Source organism: Danio rerio, chromosome 7, assembly GCF_049306965.1.
Source record: "Danio rerio strain Tuebingen ecotype United States chromosome 7, GRCz12tu, whole genome shotgun sequence".
NCBI lineage: Eukaryota > Metazoa > Chordata > Actinopteri > Cypriniformes > Danionidae > Danio > Danio rerio.
In genome coordinates this window covers 35520424-35545000 of record NC_133182.1, presented here as the reverse complement: position 1 = coordinate 35545000, position 24577 = coordinate 35520424, and the positions used below count along the sequence as shown (strand labels likewise).

General features: G+C 34.3%; 1 protein-coding gene across 2 annotated transcripts; it reads left to right on the top strand.

The window, feature by feature from the left end:
* Positions 1-1781: 1781 nt before the first annotated feature.
* Positions 1782-24577, top strand: mmp2 (matrix metallopeptidase 2). Of its 2 annotated transcripts, NM_198067.1 has the most exon segments (13): positions 1812-2092; positions 2652-2878; positions 5301-5449; positions 6259-6387; positions 6507-6680; positions 6845-7018; positions 11767-11940; positions 12147-12302; positions 12802-12928; positions 16719-16855; positions 19691-19850; positions 20177-20286; positions 23629-24577. In NM_198067.1, coding segments are annotated over 13 exon segments (1974 nt in total). In that variant the 5' UTR covers positions 1812-1939; the 3' UTR covers positions 23733-24577.

Below are 24577 nucleotides of genomic sequence, written 5' to 3'. Positions count from 1 at the left end.
ATTAATGTAAGGCTATTATCAATATTACTTTATACAAAATAAAGTTGTCACACAGTATCAACGTCATTTCCACCACAACACTGTAATGTCGCTTTAAAAAGTTTGTGTAAAAGATTATTTAGGTGCTATGAAAATTAATAGTGTAATCTGAGAGCATGTTCAAGATGGAGGGAATTAAACAATTTTATCAACAACACTTGAAGAAAAATCAATATAAATATTTCTTGATAAGGAAATACATTTATTCTATGTCATTTCCAAACATGTTGTACCTTCAAATACTGTATGCTTTTAAAAACCAAACAAAATTAAAATGAGAGTGTTTTGTGTACATGAAAGGCTAGTGTCAATTCAAGGCTAATCGGTGAAGCTATTTTACGTTTTTCACGATAAATTGTTGAAATGTCATTTCCACCACTGTCATTTCCATCACCACACACATTTGATAAAATTATTTTAAAAGTTCTCATCACACATTAAAAGTATTCGCAATGTATAATATGCACATGCTCCATTTAATATACAAATTCAATTTGTTTATTTTCTAATAAGCTCTTAACCAAATTAATATAACATTTTTAGAGTGTGATTTATCTAAGTTTGTCCTCTTACAGATCTTAAAACTAGACAAATTGTTTAAACTTATGAGTCTATGCGTTCATTTTGAACAAGATTTTTTACTCAACTTCACAGGGCTAAAAGTGCCTGTAGTTGAAGAATGACCCATATATGGCTGCATTACTTTTAATTTACTTTTTTTGGCTTTTTTTTTAAACCCCTTTGCTGTCAGTGTCACTTTTTAATATATATATGACACCAGACAATATTAGAACAGCTGATTATTTTGCATTCATATCATGATTTTATAATGTTAATGAAACATGCAGATGTTATGAAACTTGCAGTGATTTTTAACTTTATTATTTGACATGTTCAGCTTTTGCGGCAATTACAACAGCACATCTTTGGCATGTCAATAACTTCAACACAAATGTTATTCATTGCAACTGAAACCAAAAACCAAAGCAATTACCTAATTGTCCTTGGTTCTATTGTCTGATTTTTTTTAGGCCGTAGATTTGGCATGGACGGAGGGGATGTGTCCTCACCAATATGCAGCAATTACTGAAATGTCCCCACCAATAATTTAATCACCTTCAAAATAAAATAATGCTCCATCAATCCTTAGTAATCTAGACCTGCAGAAAGGGTTAAATCCAAATTATCTGTCAGATTGCAGTAAAATCATGCAAATTGACTTTTGCAGCATGGGGTGTGTTTCATTATTGTATTATTTAGTGTTTTAAGCCTTTTTTCATGCTTTTTTAATCTACACTGATATGCTTTATAGCGTATGATGACTCAGTTATTAGATATTTAATTAATCTTGTTTGTTTCTTTAATCCTATTTGAAACAACTCAATATTAATCAGATTGTGTAACTAACATATGAATCATATGGATATGTAAGACAGTTTGCAAATATAGGCCTACTGCCAAACTATTGATAAATAATCAATTTTTATATAGGCTATCAATCCAAGGTAACTGCAACCAATGTTGAACATGAAACATGATAATGAAGGGTAAGCAACCCCACTTCAACTGTGTAAAAAGTAAACTTGAAACTTTAGGTTCGGTGCTATTGGGCGCGCGCACAAACAACTCTAGCTTGCTCGCTCCCGCTGCCGTCTCCTATTTCACTGCTTTCCCAAATTCTTGGATCTGGAGGCTGCGCAGTCCCTCTCCAGCCCCAGCATCAAGAAAGTGCGTGTGCAAGCAGAACCCTTTCCACAGACCACGAAAGCAGGATGTGTCGCTGAGGACAAGAAAGAGCATTTGCAGTGCAGTCGAACAAACTTGGAGCTTGGTGAACACGTCTGAAAGGGCTGTTCGCCACCCTATTTTCAATACCCGGACATCTCGGAATCGGACCAGCATGATGTCCGTTAAGTTTTTCAGCTGTAGGCATATTGTCCTTAAAGTTTTCCTCGTGCAGTTTCTTGCTTCCCTGCAAACTTTTGCTGCGCCCTCACCCATCATAAAGTTCCCCGGCGATGATACTGCTCACACAGACAAAGAAGTGGCTCTGGTGAGTGTACTTTCATTTTACGACAATCATGAAACCGTTAGAACGGCGTAAGCAGTGACTAGTGTTTATTACACGTTATGGATAGGCCTTTATTAGACAATTATTTCCCTTATTAAAGGAAAACGTTAAGGTTTTTTATCCTACATTTTAAATTATTGTCATTTTGGTTCCCGTCAGTTTTACTTAAATTGACTTACAGTAATTGTATTGTTATTATTGACAAAATTGTATTGTTATTTAAAGTATTGGTGTTGTTATTTACCTTCATAATGGTATTTTAATTATTGTTGGGATGTCTATGGAAAATCTAAAGCACAAGAAAACTGTTTACTTGTGCTTTAGGAGCGAAGATATTGAGTGCGGTAAACAGTTTCAGTAAAGCAGACACTTTTTTTTCTTTCTCTCTCTCCATATATATATATATATATATATATATATATATATATATATATATATATATATATATATATATATATATGTGTGTGTGTGTGTGTGTGTGTGTGTGTGTGTGTGTGTGTCTTCGCACTTTCATTGTATTTTTATTCATCTTTTTTCACAGCACTACTTAAATAAGTTCTATGGCTGCCCTAAAGACAGGTGTAATCTAATGGTGTTGAAGGACACGCTGAAGAAAATGCAGAAGTTTTTTGCTTTGCCAGAGACAGGGGAGATTGACCAGAAGACAGTAGAGATCATGAAGAAACCACGATGTGGGGTTCCTGATGTGGCCAATTACAATTTCTTTCACAGGAAGCCCAAGTGGGGACAAAAAAACGTTACCTACAGGTTTGTGTTTACTAAGCTCCCCACTGTTTGTCACTCATTCTAAAGCCCAAAGTATGCCTTGGTTTTATGCATTTGTGTACTGTCCTTATGACAGAGATGCAGTGATCAGAGTAGCATGCACATACACATGCACTGTATGATTTAGAAAAAAAAATTTAAAGACAGAACAATAGACATCCCTTGACCAGTGCTTGTGTGATTCAATAAAAAGTCATAGATTTATGCAATCATAATTTAATTGAGTACAAAAAAATTTATTAATTCGTAAGTGAAAAAAATGTGCAAGATTTTTTTTTTTATATCTTTCAACGTATACTGCATACTGACCACCTCTCTGTTTGCACATTATCAAGTAGAGTATACTTTTAAAAGTAAAATTTAGGCTTAATTTAAAAAAAAAATGTATTTCTTTCTTCAGCATATTAAAATGTGATCTTTTAATAGCTTGAGAGTAAGAATTTCCCTAACAAGAAAAGGTTAAAAACAGTAAAAAAAAAAATTTAATCTGTAATTTAAAAATACAAAGAACAAAACCCATCAAATTTTTTAAGAATGTTCCCAGTGGGAGTTTTTTGGCTACTGTATGTTGGTGGATCTTAAAAAAGAACAACAATCTAAAAGTTGTTCTGATGAAAAAATATGCAAAAAAAAGTTTGGCTACGACTGAATACCTACTGTGAAAGAACTGGCAAGTAATCAAACTCAATGAAAGTGATCAACAGTTCATTGTTGCGAAAAACATAAGTTGAGATCTTGAGGATATTTTCTGGGCTGCATGTCCTGATAGTGTTTCCACTTTATGAGTCACAATGACCACAACTATGTTGTTTTATAGTACAAAGTAAAACGTTTGTGCCCCGTATAAAAATGGCTCAGCCTTAGATTTTCTGTCAGCATCAGCTTTGCTAATTTAACCTTCACTATCTTTTAAAAATGTATTGACATGTTAGGCTTTATATAAATCTCAAGTAAACATTTTAATTCCCAACATAACCTTGAAGGGGAGACCACTCAAAATGAGGTCTTTTGAGTGAGAAGAGCACTATTTTGTCATAATGAAGCTATTTGGAATGCACTTGGCAAAAGAAAGCAATGAGAAGCCTCCATTTCCATCTTCAACTGGAAGTTAACCTGAAGAAGCAAAACAGTGACAACAGTAATATCTTATTATTGCTGGTAATATGTGCCATATAGAATATTTATTATATTAAAGTTTCAACGATATGTGTGTGTTTATGATATACTTTTAAAACTCATCTCTTTTATAAATGCCTACATTTGTGACTTTTATCTAGATTTTACTTATGTTGCATTTAATATTTAGTTCAAATATATTTAATAAGTATGAGTGATATTTAATAAATTATTCTGTTTATATTATACATTAACTAACATACTAAGCTTCTCTGTTTTGTCAGTTGCTATACTGGGCTTGTAAGCTGCTTTGTGGTTCGGTACTATTATATTGTAAAGCATTGATCAAAGATGCATAATAGCCAGAAGCGGAGTTAACATTCTATTGCTGTTTAGATAAGAGTGCTCACACAAAGACAGGTTCAATAAATGTGCTGCCTAACCTGTCAGACCATAGCAAAAGCATTGGGCTATCAACCTTGTGTTGTTGATATTGTTGTGAGGGTGGCTGCATGGAAGGTTCCTTGTTGTCCTTGTAAATGCCAGTTGCTTTTGTCAGAGTTTAATGCCATCACTTGTGTTATTTGGTCAGCATAAGAGTTCTTGACTCTATGCTTTTATAGAACTTTTGAAAGGCTTTGAAGGCTTTTATAGTAATTTATAAAATATCAGCTATAAGATTTGGTTGATGTTGCTCCCTTTTTCTGTAGGGACCATTAGAAGCACTTTTAATGCCAGAACAGGTTTAGATTTGAAAGTCCTGTTTTTGTTTTGAAGCGGTGCTCCCTACTTAGGAGAAAGACACCATGTTGCACACTACAGGTGGTCAGTATAACCAGCTGTCATCTCATCACTGTGTGTGAATCATCTATAATAACCTGATGATGATGGGACAAGCTGGCTCTGATGAGTTGTTGAGCATCCCTATGTCACTTTGAGATAAAAAAGGATATTGTAGAAAATCATTCTCGTAATTGTTTATTTTTGGCAGGTACATAACAAAACATTGGATGCATATTTTGCATCAAATAGTTTACTGCTTGAAATACTTGTCCTGAAACAAAATATTATCTCAGAGAGACTAAAACATTTTTGCATGTTTGAGCAAAAAGAAAATGCAGTAAAATGAAAAGTAATTGTGCAAATGAACAAAATAAAAAATATTAAATATAAAAACACATAAGTAGGGAAAAACACATGAGGAATAACAAAATTTTAATTTTTTTCCCAAAAATGTGGAATAATTAACTGGAAAGTCAAGTAAAAGTGATATTGTTTTCTTCAACAGAATCTTAGGGCACACCCCAGATCTGGATGAAGATACAATTGATGATGCTTTCTATCGTGCTTTTAAGGTCTGGAGTGATGTTACACCTCTGAAATTCACCAGAATCATGGATGGAGAAGCCGACATCATGATTAACTTTGGCCGAAATGGTATTCCAGAAAATCTTTTGTCTGTTTTTCTAAACAATGTTTTTGGTCAAGTTACTAAGTTACTGAAACCTCAGTTTCTTTCAGTCAGCATTTTTCTTGACCCCAAATGAATTAAAGCTGTTACATTTTTTAAGTACTACGTCACAAACTAACCATAGTCACTTTGAAAAATCTTTACAGTTTATTTGCCTCGGAGGCTGATCTACATTGTGGTTGTCTTGGCTGTGCAAGACAATTACTAAATGCATACCAGCAGTTAGAAAATTGTCACAGTCTAAATCTTTCCAGTGTAAGCTGAAAATTTCAAATAAAACACTAGACCCCTCTTATAGATATAGTTCACCCAAAAATGACAATTCTGTCATCACAAAAGAAGATATTTTAGAGAATGCTTGTCAAACCAAACAGTTGATGGCCAATGACTTCCATAGTATGTTGTCTCACTATGGAACTTAATGGCTGTCGTCAACTGTTTGGTTTTAAGCTTTTGTGCTCAGCAGAATAAAGAAATAATCAGAAATCATAAGTATTCTTTTGAGGTGAACAAAGCATTTAGGGCATGTGTCCCCTAAAGTTAATTATTACTGATATATAATTATTATTATATAATTATTATTATTTAAATGTTTAAAAAGCTGGCAGTGTAACCAGCCGCTGAGCATGCGGCAAGCACTTAATGTCTTGCTTGACAGTTAGAGAAGTGCACGTTTCCTTAAGGACACGTGCCCTTAATTCTGTGGTTATGAGCCCAAATCACTGCACCGAATTAAAATAAATATTTAAATTAAATGTGGAATTATTTTTTGTAGAACATGGTGATGGTTATCCATTTGATGGCAAGGATGGTCTGCTGGCTCATGCATTTGCCCCTGGACCTGGTATTGGAGGAGACTCTCACTTTGATGATGATGAGCAGTGGACTTTAGGAGAAGGACAAGGTATCTGCAAATGTCTTGATTCTAGTCACTTGTAGTCTGTAGTATATTAAAGTAATTGTTTTTGATTGTTTGTTTAATGTCTTACAATGGTCTCTCTCCTTCTCTCTCTTCTGACGTAGTGGTAAAGGTGAAGTACGGTAATGCTGAGGGCGAGTTCTGTAAGTTTCCATTTTTGTTCATGGGTAAAGAGTACAACAGCTGCACCTCTCAGGGTCGAGATGATGGGTTCCTTTGGTGCTCCACCACATACAACTTTGATGATGATGGAAAGTACGGCTTCTGTCCCCATGAGCGTAAGTACTCTTTGTACTTTAGTTTTAAAGTACAATATAATTTGACACTGCTCCTAACCAAAGTGACGCAAGGTAGTTTGAAAATAAATGTGACACAGTATCATGACTGTAATATGGTGTGTCATAATCGCTGACTAAGTTTTGTGTTCCTTCCTCTATTACAGTCCTGTTCACATTGGGTGGAAATGCAGATGGAGCCCCTTGTAAGTTCCCTTTCACATTCCAGGGCGACAAATATGATAGCTGCACCACCTCAGGCAGAGATGATGGATACCGCTGGTGTGCAACCACTGAAGATTATGACAAGGACAAGACTTACGGATTCTGTCCTGAGACAGGTCAGTCAAAAATCAATCTGATCTACAATTCAGTGTGACTTGCAGACAAGAATACCATGGTTTTCACAATAAACAGTAAGCAGGTCAACCTTTTCAGCACTGATAATAAGAATGATTTCTTGAAATCTGAATATTGTTCTGATTTCTGATGTAATTTTTACTGGACATTCAACTTTGAATAAGAAGAAGAAATACAATTAGAAAATTGATTAAACTAGAATAACAACTGCTTTAAATAATAATTTTATTTAACAATGCTACTGTTTTTACTGTATTTTTGAAGTTTTGAATGGTACTATTAAATACATATAAAATATAAGTATAAACATATACAGCAGGGGGAAATAAGTATTGAGCACATCACCATTTCTCTCAAAAAATATATTTCTAAAAGTTTCGTTGACTTGAAAGTTGTCCCCAAGTATTGGTAGCAACCAAATAAATCCATATATTCAAAGAAATCAAATCTAATTAGTTTACAAATTAAGTTATGTGTCATGAAATCATGCTGAGGAAAAGTATCGAACACATGAAGAACGGGATGTGTAAAAAGGCAGTGAAAGCTTAGGCTGCAGCTGAAATCTCTCAGTACACACTCAGAAATAAAGGTACGTGAGCTGTCACTGGAGTGGTACCTTTTCAAAAGATTCAAATTTGTACTTAATAGGTCCATATTGATACTTCAAGGCTACATATTAGTACCTAAAAAGTACAAAAGTGCTCCTCCTAAATTTTTTAGAAACAAAAAAAGTATACTTTTGAGGTACCAATATTGACAGCTTGCGTACCTTTATTTCTGAGAGTGTAGTTATTTACCAACCCTCTGCCCTTTGCCATTGTAAATTAATATCAATTGCTTTAGTCCAACATCTACATTATCAGAACGATGGAGTTAAAACCAGGGTGAACATTTCAGCAAGACAATGATCCAAAACACAACTAAAGAAACTCTCAATTGCCTTCAGAGAAAGAAAATCAAGCTGTAGAATGGCTCAGCCAATTACCTGACTTAAATCTAGTATAAAGTACTAAGAACCATCAAGATTTTTACAATCTGTTAAAGTCTGTGAAAAACTCACATCTGAGCAGTTCATGTGACTTCATTCTCCATATAAGAGACAGCTTTAAGCTGCCATCACCAGAAAAGCCTTTTATATAAAGTATTAAATACATTTCGGTAGTTCAGTTTCATTGTTATTACACATTTTTTATTGTTTTGTTTTATTTTTATGATTGTATTTTTTGGGTTTTTAACCAAAATCTGGTTCAGTTCCATGTCAACTGCTCCTTTAGAAATATCATTCCCAGGAAAAAACATGAAGTGTTCAATACTTATTTTCCCAGAGGTAAGTAAATAAACGGTTGAAGTCTGAATTATTAGCCCCCCTAGTTATTAGCCCAATTATATTTTTCAAGATACTTCTATACAGTTTAAAGTGACATTTAAAGGTGTAACTAGATTATTTAGGTTAACTTGCCAGGTAAGGGTAATTAGGCAAGTTATTGTATGATGATGGTTTGTTCTGGCTATTGAAAAAAAATAGCTTAAATGGGCTAATAATTTTGTCCTTATAATATATAAATATATTTTTTAATTAATAACTGCTTTTATTCTAGCCAAAATAAAACAAATAAGACTTTCTCCAGAAGAAAAAATATTATCAGACATATTGTGAACATTCCCTTGCTCTGTTAAACATCATTTTTGGAAATATGTAAAAAAGAAAAAAATCAAAATGGGGCTAATAATTCTGACTTCAACTGTGTATGCAAAACTATACAGATTCTAGACTTTATGATGTTGTTTATTGTTCTATGTTTTTATGAGTTACGTTATGAGTTGTATTTATATAGTTGAAGGCAAATTTCTTAGCCCTTCCATGACATTTACAGCATTTTGTTTGAAAGAATTAAATTTATTTAATTTAGCTGGTATACATACATTTTATTAAAATAAATCAAACTAATTTATGTCAACATTTTCACCCCCTTAAGATGTTAATTTTTTCAATTGTTTACAGAACAAGCCACTTGTTGTAAAAAAAAAAAAAAAAAAAAGAATTAACCTGAATTGCTTAGTTAACCTAACTAACCAGGCCTTTAAGTTGTACTTTAAGCTAAACGGAAGCATCTTAAATAGCAAGTTAACAAATTAACAAATTCAAAGCATTATTGTAATGTACAGTTTTTCTGACAGCTTTACAAAAATTATGATGTAAACAAATGTTTAGATGTACATTGATATTCATCCAAATAGGCAATCAAGAGAGAAATTGTATTAAAGACCTTAGATCAGTAATGCATTTGGTTTTTAAGGTCAGTTATTTGCTTCATCCACTCTTCAGTTTCCAGCAGACTGTAAAAGTTTCTCTTCTTATTATTACGGTATATTTTCCATTGTGTTGTGTTTTGGCATAAGCAAAGCAGGAGCACAGAAGTCCTCATCTGGTTGCAATTCCCTGGGAATGCAGACCACTCTTCCTATTTGTGTGTGCGTATGTGTGTGTCTGTGTCTGTGTGTGTGTGTTTGTGTGTGTTTGTGTGTGTGTGTGTGTGTGTGTGTGTGTGTGTGTGTGTGTGTGTGTGTGTGTGTGTGTGTGTGTGTGTGTGTGTGTGTGTGTGTGTGTGTGTTGAAGTGAAGTATGGTGCAAGCCGTCACTTTAAATTGGAGTTTTGGACCACAGACCCATACTTTAGCTGAACTTTAACAAAACACAGCTCTGTTTATGCCATGAAACTGGTGTGACCTTCATTTTGAGTCTGTCGAGTCAGTGTGATTCAGACTGTTGTGTCTATGTAATTGAGAAGGACTGTTCCTTGATGCTTCTCTTTCCTGTAGTTTTTCTTTGGGTTCAGATGCAGTGATCTACAGTAATATGCGGGTTTACCACTAATTATTGCTTGCGTTATAGCTTGTGACCTCATATTTGGAAAAACAGAAACACACACTTAATTACAATAGATAGAAAACACAGCTTCTTTTGCGTCTGTTCTTAGTGTTTTAATTGTTGTTATGTAGTATGTTGCTGGTTTATTTGTATTTGTTCATTTTGTAAATGTATTGACAATTTATTTCTTCCAGTTTTCCGCCATTTCCATTGGGACTTGCAATATATCAGTTTAATTTTCGTTTGTCTGGATACAACAAAAATAAAAAAAAGGAAGAAACATTTACTCTTTTCAAGCTTTAATTTAAATATGGTTTTGAAGAATGGTCAAAGACTACCATCAAGCCCTTTCATTCTTTCTTATCTTTTTCCCTGTTGCTTATACATATGAAACATCAAGTACATAATATAATATCACAAAATATACAAATTAAATGCCTTATCAAATACAACAATAACTATATATTTCAATAAAATAATATAATATTACTGAAAAATATTACAAATCTCTAACAGTAACACTTCATTTTGATTGTCCCATTTAGAGTTTCTGTTATAACTATAAAGTGCTGTTTACAATAATGCATTTTTATTTTTTATTTTATTTATTTATTGTAATTTTTTTTAATATGCCTATGTGTTGAGGTTACAGCTGGCATCCACGCTACTCTGGCATCTTAAACTGGCAAAAAATGCATTTTAAAATCCCTAAAGATCCCTGTTTTAGTTTGGAAATGCTGAGACTAAAATGAAGATTTTTTTGAAAACAGAAAACTGGATTATTGGATATCATTTCCTGATTTGTCAACACCCTCTCATATGACCATTATGCGACTGGTAGACACCAAGTATGGATGCCAAAATATGTGCATTTCCAGTGAGCGTGAATGGTTGCATTATGCATTTTTGGCTTGTATAGTGTGGATGGAGTTTGCTCTTCTGGAGTGCAATAAAAATGCTAGTCTGGATAAGGAGCATTTTCAATGTAAAATGACATTTTAAGATGAAAAATCACAGGTTTAAACAGCACCTAAGTAACTTTGCAACTGCATGTCAACTAAAAGTCTTAACATCCTAGTGATTATATGTAACTTGACTATAGGTAGGGCCACATGGAATCTGCAAGTGCAGAAATTTGCATATTTCCGCAGATTTTAAGCCTATCATTGAGTCTATTTATTTAGTTGTATGTAAATGTGTAAATTAATGTTTATTCATTTTTTATGAATTTCAGTAATGTTATTGACTAATTAAAAAGTGTTCTTAAGATTTACTTACAATACAGTTTGTAAAAGTAGTAATTTCTGTTTTTTGTAGACATTTGGTTGATATATTATATGAAAGACTTGCTTTGTTTACCAAATAACCGAATCTAATTAGATTAGCATTGTAAAAATTAAATAAAAGTTCAAAATGTATATATTTTTTTACTTAACATATTAAGGTTTTAGTTATGATACTCCCAAAATCATTCCACATAAATCTGTACAGAAATAGCAAAAAATGTCTGCAGATTCTGTCTGGCCCTAACTGTAGGTGACTATAGGTAACTAGACAAGGAAAAACTTAGTCCCCAATACCTTATGCCTAAGCTAACCAACTGGTAGTTGATGTAGGAGCAATGTGAACAGCAATAGTAAACAGAATGTCTAAAGAGGAATGTTTAAAAGTGCTTATATGTGATTATATTTCATCAAAGTCATATAAATTACTCTATTTTTATTTCAAACCAATATCTCAAATATCCCAAAAACTTTCCAAAGGCTTCATCCATAAGCTTTTCTAATGATTATTTTGTCATTGCTAACATTTAGGTGTTTTTTTTTTTTAATTCATGAATTGTATTTTTTTTTTGCACAGCAATGTCAACATCAGGAGGAAATTCAGATGGAGCACCCTGTGTCTTCCCCTTCAAATTCTTGGGTGATAGTTACGACTCCTGCACCACATCAGGGCGCAATGATGGAAAAATGTGGTGTGCTGTCACCAAAAGCTTTGACGATGACCGCAAATGGGGCTTTTGTCCTGATCAAGGTGATGCAAAAATATTTTTTGATTCTTGTGTGTGATAGTTTGTATAATTTCAAGCTCGACAAGATTATTCTGTTCTTTAATGGGATACAAAAGCATTTTTACCCACTTCCTGTCACTGTCTCTTCCTTTTCCATGGAATATGATCCTATATGCTTTTTTATGTAGCTTAAATCATTTTAAAAAATCAGCATCTGTTTTATTTTCAGGTTACAGTCTATTCCTTGTGGCGGCCCATGAGTTCGGCCATGCCCTGGGTTTAGAGCATTCTGATGACCCCGGAGCTCTCATGGCTCCTATCTACACATTCACCAAAACCTTAAGACTGTCTGATGATGATGTTAAAGGCATCCAGGAGCTCTATGGTAAGTGTGACATGAAGATGATTTATATCTATGGAAATCATTTGTTTCTCTTGATTTAAAACACTGTACATAGTAAATAATTACATAGCTATGTTTTAAGTAAATCCATTTTCCCCCTGCAAAGTACTGATTTTTTTTCTACATTTCAATTAGAAATGCTAATGCTTGGAGCAAAAAAATGCCAAATAGTCAAAACAAAAAATATGCCATAATTTTAAATATGTTTATATTGACTTTTAGACACAATACCAATGATTAAAATGCTGTTTTCTGCAAAGAAAAAAAGAGAAATGCTCATAATATTTGTATTTTAAATCAGAAAAAGAAATGCTATCAGACTGTTATTAAAAACAACAAATTCCTAGAAAATTTACAGAAACTGAGAGCTTTCAAGTGGTCATTTAAATGTCCCATTCAGTATTGATTAATTCTGATGTTGCATTGATTATAATCATATTTAAAATTCTTTGACTTCTTTACTCTTCTTTTCTCTGTACAGGAGAACCAACAGACAAGCCATTGCCCACTCACACCCCACCAGTCACACCAATGGATGTATGTAATGAAAACATCATATTTGATGCTGTAGCCCAGATCAGAGGAGAGATCTTCTTCTTTAAGGACAGGTAATACATTTCATTCATTCTTTTTTTTTCAGTTTAGTCCCTTTAATAATCAGGGGTCGCCACAGCGGAATTAATTGCCAACTTATTCAGCATATGTTTTACTCAGCTTGTGTCCTTCCAGCAGCAACCCATCACTGGGAAATACCCATACACTATTGCATTCACACACATACACCACAGCCAATTTAGCTTATTCAATTCATCTATAGTGCATGTCTTTGAACTGTGGGGGAAACCAGAGGACCCAGAGGAAACCCAAGCAAACGCAGGGAGAACATGCAAACTCTACACAGAAATGCCAACTGACCCAGCTGGGATTCGAACCAGCGATCTTTTTGCTGTGAGATGACAGCGCTACTCACTGCGCCACTGAGTCACCGGCACTCATTTTAAAGAATTATATTTTTTACTATAAACACATTTTCAAGAAAATAATAGAGCAATCATCTATTTGTATATTCACGCAAGATTACAACACTGTGTTTTTTTATAATATGCAAAAATTTGACCAGTCAAAAAGAACATCATGCTCCACAGCAGCAAATGCCGGGTGCACAACTGTGGGTAGCAGTTATTTCATTTTAGCATTTGCTGGCAAGGAATGCTCAATTCATCTGTTTTCAGTGGTTTTAAAATCTTTCTGCTTGCATGCACAGGAAATGGCCCCATGGCCATCTGGGGAAAACTTCATGACCCAGTTTATCTGCCTATTAAAAAACTTCAGCGTATCTTTTTGCGATCGTTATGGATAGGAGTAATGGCTTTATAGTGGTTGGAATAACAGGATGACGATTTAAACAGCACAGGAATCATGCTGATGTTTTAGCCACATTGTTAGTTCAGAATTCAGAAAAATAGTAAGCATGATGGTGGTGAGACTGGCTAGAGAAGGGAAAGTCCACAAATCTGATCCCACTTTACAAAAACAAAATACCTCAGCACAGACATTACCATATCAGGGGCATTTTTTTAGTCCTTTGAGCTCATAGTTTGTCTCTGAATAATTTTAACTGGGAATATTTAACGGGAGTCTAAATTCGCTGACATTTGCACTGACATTTGCTACAGACTTTTTGAAAGCATTGTCCTATAGGAGGAATATATTTTTATATATTTTCACCTAGTAAATTTAACCCTTAAAGATTATTGTAACAAATGATTCGCCTAAAACCGTGAAACTGCACCCACTCTCTTGTGTAGTGCCCTATATATTAAGCAACTATATTACTTTAAGGGATATTTCACCCAATTTTTATTTACTCACTATTTACTGGGGATAGGACAGTTCATAAAAAGATTTAAAAAAATAACCAGTTTGGTTCTCGTGGCATGATTCGGTACTTGTTTATTGCCAGAAAAACAAGTGTTTGGAGTGGTATACGATTGAAATGTGTGTATATCCAATGGATTCTCTCTCTCTCTCTCTCTCTCTCTCTCTCTCTCTCTCTCTCTCTCATGCATGTATCTCTTCAGAGCCACTTAATCAGTGCAGGTGCATTATGGCCGATTGACTCTTTGCAATTTTTTTTGTGAACTGTCCCTTTAAATTGCTAGAATTAACCCTCTTATAATGTGGATACCCAAGAAACTAAGTAAATTCATTTGCATTTTATATATTTACATGTAATTTATTGTTTGATTTAAATTAACATTACATTCTTTTTCAAATGCAATATGCTCCACACATACTATTTAGAGAAGTGTCAAACATTTGAATATTTTGGAGTAGTGTCCAGAGCAAATATACTGTAAGGCGAGTATAAAGAGTGCTGTCATTGGTTTTCACCAGAAGCTCTTGAATGAATAAGAGCCAGCCTTTCCTGCATACACCTTCGGTTTGCTGGCCAAAGAGATCATCTCAGGAGGACCACACACAGACACACACACAGACACACACACACACACACTGTATGCTGGTTGTAAGTGCATTCCTGTGTCTTGTTTAGAGAGCTCTTATATTCTCTCACCATGAGCACCTTGAAAAACTGATTCAGAGGTCCAGATCAAGTTATTAAATATTTAAAACATCAAGTGGTCATACTAAGTTTTAGGATATTACACTTGGTAAAAATATCTCACATTTTTTATTTTCACTGTATAAAAATTGCATTACACTTTATTTGTTTTGATTCATATAACTGTATAAATACACGCATACACACGCAAACATCAGTGCTTTTGTTTTTGCCTGTCATTTCCATTATCTTTGCTCTCCTATTTTTCAAGAGAATCGGATTTTTAGTAACATTTTCCTCATCTCACATTCTTTTTTTCAGAAATCTTTTTATTCTTTATTTAGTTAGTTATTTTTACCACTTAAAATGTAATCTAATGTAATCTTTATTGGTATTTGATCTGGAGACATTCAGATTTCTAGATGTATAACCAAAAAAATCACAATAACCTACAATGCACTTGTAAATTATTGCTATAATATTAATATGCTGGATCTCTTATGTTTTGTTCCTACGGGAGTTTGACCTAAAACTCAATCTGCCAGAACGTCTCTCCATATTTTCGCTGATGGATATTATTTGCCTGTGCAAGCTGAGAGTCGAAGCAGTGGAAATGTCATTATCACAGAGTTATGATCAAATTACAGTGTAATTCTGTGAATCTGAGGATCCCTGAAGCTGCAGGTCTCACTTTACTGTGTGGGCAAAATGACTCCAGATCTCAGATATTCACCCAGCTGGATGAATGCGACAGCTGTTAAAGCCATTTCACAGAGAAAATGGAGGAAAAAAGAGAGTAGAGTAAGGCCAGAGAGAGCTCACCCCCAAAAGGTTCACTAATGTTTTGTTTATTCAGCTGCAGCAGAAAGTCTTTATTTTATCTAATCGTTGGCTCAGATTTATAAGGCACATCTGAGGCATTTGATAAAATGAATTCTTCTTCTGTCTCATATTGGTTCGTTTACAGGACAGCTGCAAATAAGAACTGAACTCGACTAGTATTTTAGTATGTGCTGTTATAACATGTTTAATTGCAAAGGCTGAAGGGAGGGAGGTTCTGAAAGGTTTGCAGCTCAAGAAGTGAAGCTTTGGGGCATAATGTTTCATTACAGTTCAACTCTAACCTAATGTGGTAATCTTAAAGGCATAGTAACTTAAAATTCTGTTATAATATACTGTCATATAAACATCCTTCACTTGTTTCAAAATCTGACTTTCTTTTTTCTGTTGAACACAAAAGACGATATTTTGAAGAAAGCTGGAAACCTGTAACCATTGTCTTCTGTAGAATTAGTTTTTTCTACCATGGAAGTCAATGGTTACTGATTTTTTTCAAAATATCTTCTTTAGTCTTTAACAAAATAAAGAAATACATAAAGGTTTAAACTTACTTGAGAGAGAGAGAGAGAGAGAGGATATAGTGAGTTTTTTCATATTTGGGTGAACTATCCCTTTAAGTTGGAAAAAAACTGCTGACAGAAGCTTGAGCTGTAGTCTCTTGAAAGATCTCTGCCTTCTGAAAAGTTTTGGCCTTTTGAAAAATAGGTCAGTGGAAAGAGGTCTGGGGTGGTTGGTATTGTTTTTGTGGTTTGTTCTGGGGCAGCAGGCAAGTTTGGACATGTCCAACTGCCTCTTAACTCACTCCTCAAACCATAATAAGAAACATCTGGTCAGTGAATCACCTCATTGTAGCTCGAGTGCGACGCATGCTCTCTCTCACTTGATTATCTCTCTCTTTCCCCTTTTTTACTCTTCTCCATTTACCTTTTTATGTGCGCATTCATATTGTTGCCAATATTTTTTTGCCTGCCTAACTTTAACCCCTATTTTTATAGATTCCTCTTTAGGACGGCTGATGTCAGGAAAAAGCCGACAGGCCCCATGCTGGTTGCCACGTTCTGGAGTGAACTACCGGAGAAAATTGATGCAGCTTATGAAAACCCTCTGGAAGAGAGGACTGTCTTTTTTGCTGGTAAGCTACAGTATGCTCCTTATTTTCCCAAGGGCAGAAAAAAAGAACCTGGTGTGACACTTTTTTTCAGGTTTAAATATAATGATAATAGGGCGTACTCACACTATGTACAGTGGCCTTGAACCGGGCCAAAGCACGCTTGTCCCCCCTCGTGATTATGCACTGTTCTGTAGAGAAGCCCTCTCGCTCAGCACAGTGGAGATTTCTCTAGTTATATTGTTTTAGTCGTTTGGGATGCGGTGGCATACAGTCAAATATTTCGCCGAAAAGATAAGCCACTTTTAACGCTCATGAACAGTCATAAAGTCCTCGTGCTGCAGGAATTAGGAGGTTTGCTGAAGGTGCAGCTATGAGGAGTTCGTATCTTTAATAAACTTCGACAGTTTGCATTCATTGAACGGTAGGAATAATTGATAAGTCCATATGAAACAGTCCTTTAAAAGTCATGTCTTGCTTTCAGTTTTGGGCTATGGTGCATTTGCACTCACACACAAGCGTACCGCGCCAAAGCCCGCGTGAACCGCGCTCAGGCACACCTCTTCCAACTGGACCAGGGCCAGCCAAGTGAATCGTACCTGAGCCCGAATTAGCACACTCACACTTCTCAAACGATCTGGGAAACGGGCCCGGGCATGGTTCGGATAGCATAGTGTGAGTACGCCCTTGCTCTTAGTATTTTCTGTACTAATACTAATTTGAGATGAACAATGTTAAAGGGAACATATCATGCAAAATTGTTTAAAACACATTTGTGTAGCAAGATTGTGTGAATATAGCCAGCCTCGAATTGGATAATTTCATTAATTTGATTTAATATAATCACCCTTAATAAAAATAGTCTGCAAGAAACACGTTGATTGACATTCTCCCTTTGTACATGTCATCAGAGGCAGAAAACCCCACCCATTAGTGACGATCTCTGCCCCATAAGCATTGACAGCCCTGAATTAGAAGTAGCCATCCACCATTAGAGTTTTCACACTGTTCCTGCTGAAGATTATGTCAGTGACTAAGAGCTATTATAAATGTGCTGTTTTAGGATACACAAATTAACATCAGAGTCTCCATAGATGACCATCTTCTGAGGCTCTTTTTTTCACAAAAATAACATTAGTCCTGTTTTAAATTTGCCTCTATGCTAACACATAGGTGTTTGTAGCTCCGCCCACCAGCATGGAACAATTTGGATCAGTCTAAAAGGGGCAGTTTTAAAGATTCATAAAAAATATTTGTGAATTATTTTGAGCTGAAACTTCACACCCACACTTAGGCACATCAGAGACATATTTTAAATCTTGTAAAAAGAGGCAAAATAGGTGCCCTTTAAAGGTGAAGAAAAGAATATGTATTTTTTACGACCTGGTATGGATTAAATCTTGTGATGAATAAGTCTTGACAATGCCTTTTAGGCACGAGCTGGTATAAGTTTCTGACGGTATGATAACCTTGGAAAATAATACCTTGGTTTCATGGTATCACAGTATTGTGATAAAATAATATTCTTTTTAAATGTCTTTAAATAAAAAATATTTTAAAAAATCCTCATTGAACACAATTTATTTTATTTTAGAAAACATTTATATATTTTGGAGCAGTAAACATGTCAGGCTAAATAATTTAAATAAATCATAGACTTCTGCTCTCTTCATTAGTTTCAAAAATATTGATTTCTTTACAACACATAAATACATTAAAAAACACTTACATATACCTTAGAAATGGTATAACAGAACATTTTAGAGGTATTAAACCCTTGACCTAAATACCTAAAGTATTGATATCAATGATTTTAAATGTAAAAGGGATGTAGCGGAAAAAAGGCATGTTGTATGTTTATGAGAGTACAATTGTCACTTCCTTGGAAATTACTGTAATATATTGATAACACAAATCACTGGAAACCACTTTGGCTCTTTTAGTTTCTGTTTTTTTTTTTTCTCCACAGTAACCGAGTTTGCACATGCACGCGCAATAACACACTCTGTAGTGTTATCTTGAGTTTGGAGGCAGTGTCTGATTTTTATGAACTTTTTATGTGAGACAGTCATACCAGTTATACAATCACATATTCTGTAAAATCACATTACTTTTTTTGTTGTACATCAGGAAATGTATTTGATTAATGTGATTTCGTCTTAGTTTTGGGACATGTGCTTATTGCATAAAAAATTGTCTGAATAAATTGAGAGTATGCATTTTTAAAGTGCATCTCTAAAATGTATGCACATCTAGGTTTCAAACCACTATGTGTATGCAATATTCTGAAAAAGCAAATAAGCAAATCCTGTTCACTACCCCAATTTGCAAAAATATCAAATTTAATAACAACGTTCGTTCACATGACCTTTATCAGGCATCATACAGGATGTAGTAAACTTAATTACTTTGAAATGAAATCATGACCAATCACTGCTAATAATAATTTATAATAAATAACATTCATTTACACGATATGTATATGCAAAAATCCTGTGCACATAGAACATAAATGCATTTAAATAAATAAATTAAATGCAAGATTTTAAAATGTGCATAAGTACATGTAAACACTAGTAAATTACTTGAAATTGCTAAATGTTACTTATTTTTACAGCTGTTGTTTTACGTATTACCTATTTTCCACCCTGTGTTTATGGGATTTAATATTTATTGCCATTGGACAATGAAGATTTGTCTGTGTTCCTCCCAATTTCTCATATGCATAAAACCTTTATTTATCAGTAGTGTATATGAGGAAGCAAGGTTTTGATTTTTGTTTAAAAATATTGTAGAAATGAATTTGTCTTTGCACGTGTCCTCCAACAGAAATGTGTATTAAACTTTTTGCTTTTGTAGGTGATGAGATGTGGGTATATTCTGCCAGTACCCTGGAAAGAGAATATCCCAAGAAAATCTCCAGCATGGGTCTTCCTTCAGATTTACATGGGATTGATGCTGCTTACTCCTTCCACAAGACCAAGAAGACTTACATATTTGCTGGGAACAAGTTCTGGAGGTAAATATCTTAAAATAATTGAACCTAATAATGTATGTGTTCATTGTGATTTAACGATTTTTTCTTAAGTTCCACAAATTTATTATTAATTATTTAAAGTTATAGGAAGCTTTAGCTTTGGAATAACATTCCCAAAGATTCAACGAATATTCTTCATACCAAAATTCTTGGAAAGTCTTTGAACAGTTTCATTTCACTGAGATTTATTGGAGTTTACACATACTTTAAAACTGCACGCCTACTGAAAGTGTGTCTGGGAATTTCATAAATATGAAAAAGTAGAAATGTGTTGATCCTGATGTGTAAATGCTCACTTCTTTCCTCAGATACAATGAAGCCAAGAAAAAGATGGATCCAGGCTTCCCTAAAATTATCGCAGATTCTTGGACTGCTGTTCCCGATGACCTAGATGGTGCACTTAGCCTTAATGGTGATGGTAAGTGACAAATGACTAAGTTGCTTGGCTGCAGATGTATTTTTGTCTGTGCTATTTCTTTACAAATAGGAGACACTTTTAGAAAGTCTATTGAACTTAAGTCACTTTGCATTTATGACAACTAGCAGTTGTTAGTTCTCAGGTTAGAAGCAGTTTTCTATGGTGATTTAGCCTCAACTATTTTGTCAACTATTTTCATTTTTAGTCTTGGTCTCGTGTTTCCAGGTCCCTGTTAGTTTTAGTTTAGTTTTCATCATAGGGTTAGTCTAAAGAAAAACTAAAGTATTTTAGTCTAGTAATAGTCATTGAAAACTTGACAGTAGATTATTATTAACTTTACAGTCAATCTACTCTATCCAAAACTATATTCAGTTTTGTTTTGTTTATTTTGACCAGTTCTTAAACAATGTAAAATATTTCTATAAAAAACAAGCTTACATTATTTACATCACAAAAAGTTTTTTCATACAAGTATCATCCCACTTTATAATAAATTTAAAGTACACCTAAAAAACTATTTTTTGCTGCTTGCTAAAACTACTTATTTAAAATGAGTTGAATCAACACAATTTTTGAGTTTTTCTGGGACAACTTAAATGTTTTATGTTCAATCCACTTAAATTTGTAAAATAATTAAGTTCACTTAATCAATTTGTGGGCGGCATGGTGGTTCAGTAGTTAGCACTGTTGCCTCACAGCAAAAAGGTTGCTGGTTCGAGTCCTAGCTGGGCCAGTTGGCATTTCTGTGTGGAGTTTGCATGTTCTCCTCGTGTTCGTTTGGGTTTCCTCCGGTCCAAAGACATGCAATATAGGTGAATGGGATAAAATGAATGGGCTAAAATGTGTGAATGCGAGAGTATACGGGTGTTTTCCAGTATTTAGTTTCAAAACATATGCCAGAATAGTTGACGGTTCATTCCGCTGTGGCAACCCCAGATAAATAAGGGACTAAGCCAAAGGAAAATAAAAAATGAATGAATGAAAAACGGATTTGTGTTGGGACAACATGAATAAATTGTGTGGAACGCAGCATTTTATATGACTAATACTGAAGAACTAGTTTTTGTTGGTATGAGCCAAAAATGTTTAAAAACAAACAAACTTATGCAAATAAAATTAAAATAATGTTCAATTTCGGGGTGATTAAAGCAGCAAGTTAAGTACACAACATCAATGCAAGGTTGTAATGAAACATACAGAAACCGCTCATGATTAAAAGAGTAAATATTTTACAATTTATTGATACTTTTTGGTAATTTCTTCTTACTAAGTGAATGCATGACTGCAAAGTTGCATCCTCATAATTTTTGTTTTATTTATAATGAAGAAATACTTTATACATTTGTTGCCTCCTTTTCACATACAATTGAAGAGTGCATGCTTAGAGCTGACAAGTCAGGAAACGTTTTTAGTTTTTTCCTGAGGTGAGCCACCAGTTGAGAAACACTGCCTGAATATTAAACATTCTGCTGACTCAAAGTAACTTTACAAATACATTAACTTGATTTACTATCCCTAACCTAACAGTTTATTAATACTCTGTTATTAGTATATTGGCGGTAGTTGCAAAGGCACTAACAGAATGTCTAAATTGTTTTAAAAAAAATTAAAGTAACCATTTTAACCTCTAACCTTAAACAACCTTTTGTCTCATTCCTTTCCTCTTTCTCTCCTACATTCTGTTAGTTTGGACATACATATCTGATTTGTTTTAGTAACATTCACAGTGTAGTCCACAGTGTTCCTGTATGTGTATCAGAGCAAAGTGGAGCCTGGTAGAGGATTCTTGGCACTTAACTCCATCCCAATTACAGCTGGCATTAAGCCTTCAGCACCAACAAAAAAAACAGCTATATGCTTCCCCCTGCTCAAGATGAGGAGTTTTTTCCAGTCTGAAAAGCACATAAAACTCTACATAAGAGTAAAGCTGAAAAGAAAGGGGGTAAAAGACTTATTACGCAATTTTTACGCTAGGTGCTCTGGTTTCGTTTAGCTTTACGGGAATTTACTTAACATACATGTTTTCACAACCACCCAGCTCTTTCCTTCCGTCACTAACACATTTACTTTACACTCTTACAGGTACACACACACACACACACACACACACACACACACACCTCATAGAGCAGGCCTGTGTGATGTCTGAAAGGTTCCTCTGTGTGTGTACAAGCAAGCTGAACAAGCAAGAACAAACTCTCTGGTTTCTGAAAAAAATCATGCTTCAAAAAGTTTCAGATAAATAGATCATAGAAGCAGTGGTTAACCAGTTTTAAATTGACATCATTATTTAGTGTTAAATTGACATCATAATTTACCTCAGTTATGTCTTTTCATGATGTTTTTTTTTTACCATAAAACAAAAATAAATATTTAGCAATGCCACTGCAAATTGATCAAAAGTACTACAGTTAAAAAAATAATAATAATTGCAATGTGCAATGTGTAAATTCATTAAAAGTACTGCAATAAGATTTTAAAAATAATCAGCGATGCCACTGCATCAAAAGTACTTTGGTAAAAGTAATAAAATATTCAGTAACGCCACTGCACATTGATCAAGTGTATTACAGTAAGTTTAAAAAAATTACATTTAGAAATGCCACTTTAAAATGATGAAAAGTACTAGTAAAGCATTGTAAATAAATTAAGCAGTACCAAATCAACATATAAGATTTTGTGGTACTGAAATCTGGAAAACTGGCTGATGAAAATTCGCTTGTATTGCAGGAATGATTCACCAGCATTTACCCTACAAATGCCAAACCAAAGCAAACACTAAATAACTATGTTGCCTACACTTACCAGCCACTTTATTAGGTACACATGTCCAACTGCTCGTTAATGCAAATTTCTGATCAGACAGTCACATGGCAGCAACTCAACACATTTAGGCATGTAGACATCGTCAGGTTGATCTGCTGCAGTTCAAACTAAGCATCAGAATGGGGAAGAAAGGTGATTTAAGGGACTTTGAACATGATATGGTTGTTGGTGTCAGATGGGCTGGTCTGAGTATTTCATAAGCTGCTGATCTACTTGGGTTTTCATGCACAACAATCTCTAGGGTTTACAAAGAATGGCCTGAAAAAGAAAAATATCCAGTGAGCAGCAGTTCTGTGGGAGCAAATGCCCTTTTGATGCCAGCGGTCAGAGAAGAATGGCCAGACTGGTTCAAGCTGATAGAAAGGCAACAGCAACAGTATTTAAAAAATGTCATATTTAAAAAAGATTCACACTTTAATATTTTTTAAAAAATCCCCTAAACCTCTGTACAGGTTTATGTGTTTTCATTGATGTTGAAGTTTTTATGTGGTATTAACACGTATGAACTGTTTTTAGGTCACAGCTACTTCTTCAAAGACTCACACTATCTCAAAATGGATGACAGCACTCTGAAAATTATCAAAGTCGGCGAGGTCAAAAAGGACTGGCTGCGCTGCTGAACATCGACAGACCATTCAGCTCTATGCCCTTCAACACTCAATAAAAATGGCCAGAAATGACAGCACTCAAATTTACCATTCAGCCCCTCTTGGTTAGTCAGAGCCTCTTAGATTATAACCCTTTTTTACTAACCAGAGAGGCCTGGTAAGCTTCACTGCCTGGACCCACAGTAAGCAAACAGGACTGTCATTTTAAATGTTTTGTTGTAATGTGCGATATTTTTCTTTATTTTTAAATATGAAAGGGTTTAGTGCACTCCTTACTATAACCTTACATGTATATCATCAGACTTAAAAAGGCTTCTGACATTTCTCACGTACATGTAAAGTGTGTCAGTGAGATATATCTCCTTTTTTTATTTGCACAGAATAACTGAATCCAGGCAGTATGTAAAAAAGCACAATGTAATGTTTTGCTAGTACTGATATGAAAAAGATTAGGGACTTAATTCATGTTCTATTTCGTAGTAAATACTATCCAATAAACATTCCTGCATTTAATAAAAGGGTGCATTTTATACATGACAAATGTATACAAACAGAGACCAAACAACTGTCAAAGCAGATGATTTTATGTTTGTTTCTTTCACCTCATGGTACAGAGAGATTCATGGCACGGGCTGCCTGAAGACTGTATAGGGTTTGTTGCATGATGGACTCATGTCAAGCAAGTATCATGAAAAGCTGATTATTAATAATCATTTGTACTCTTTTTTTTATTATTTCTTTTTGTAGTTTTCTAATTGACATGCAATCTGTTTATATTTGTAATGTTTATTTTTATTATTTTCTATATGCTTTGTGCACTTTGTCACTATGTTTCAAAATAAATAATAATTATCCTT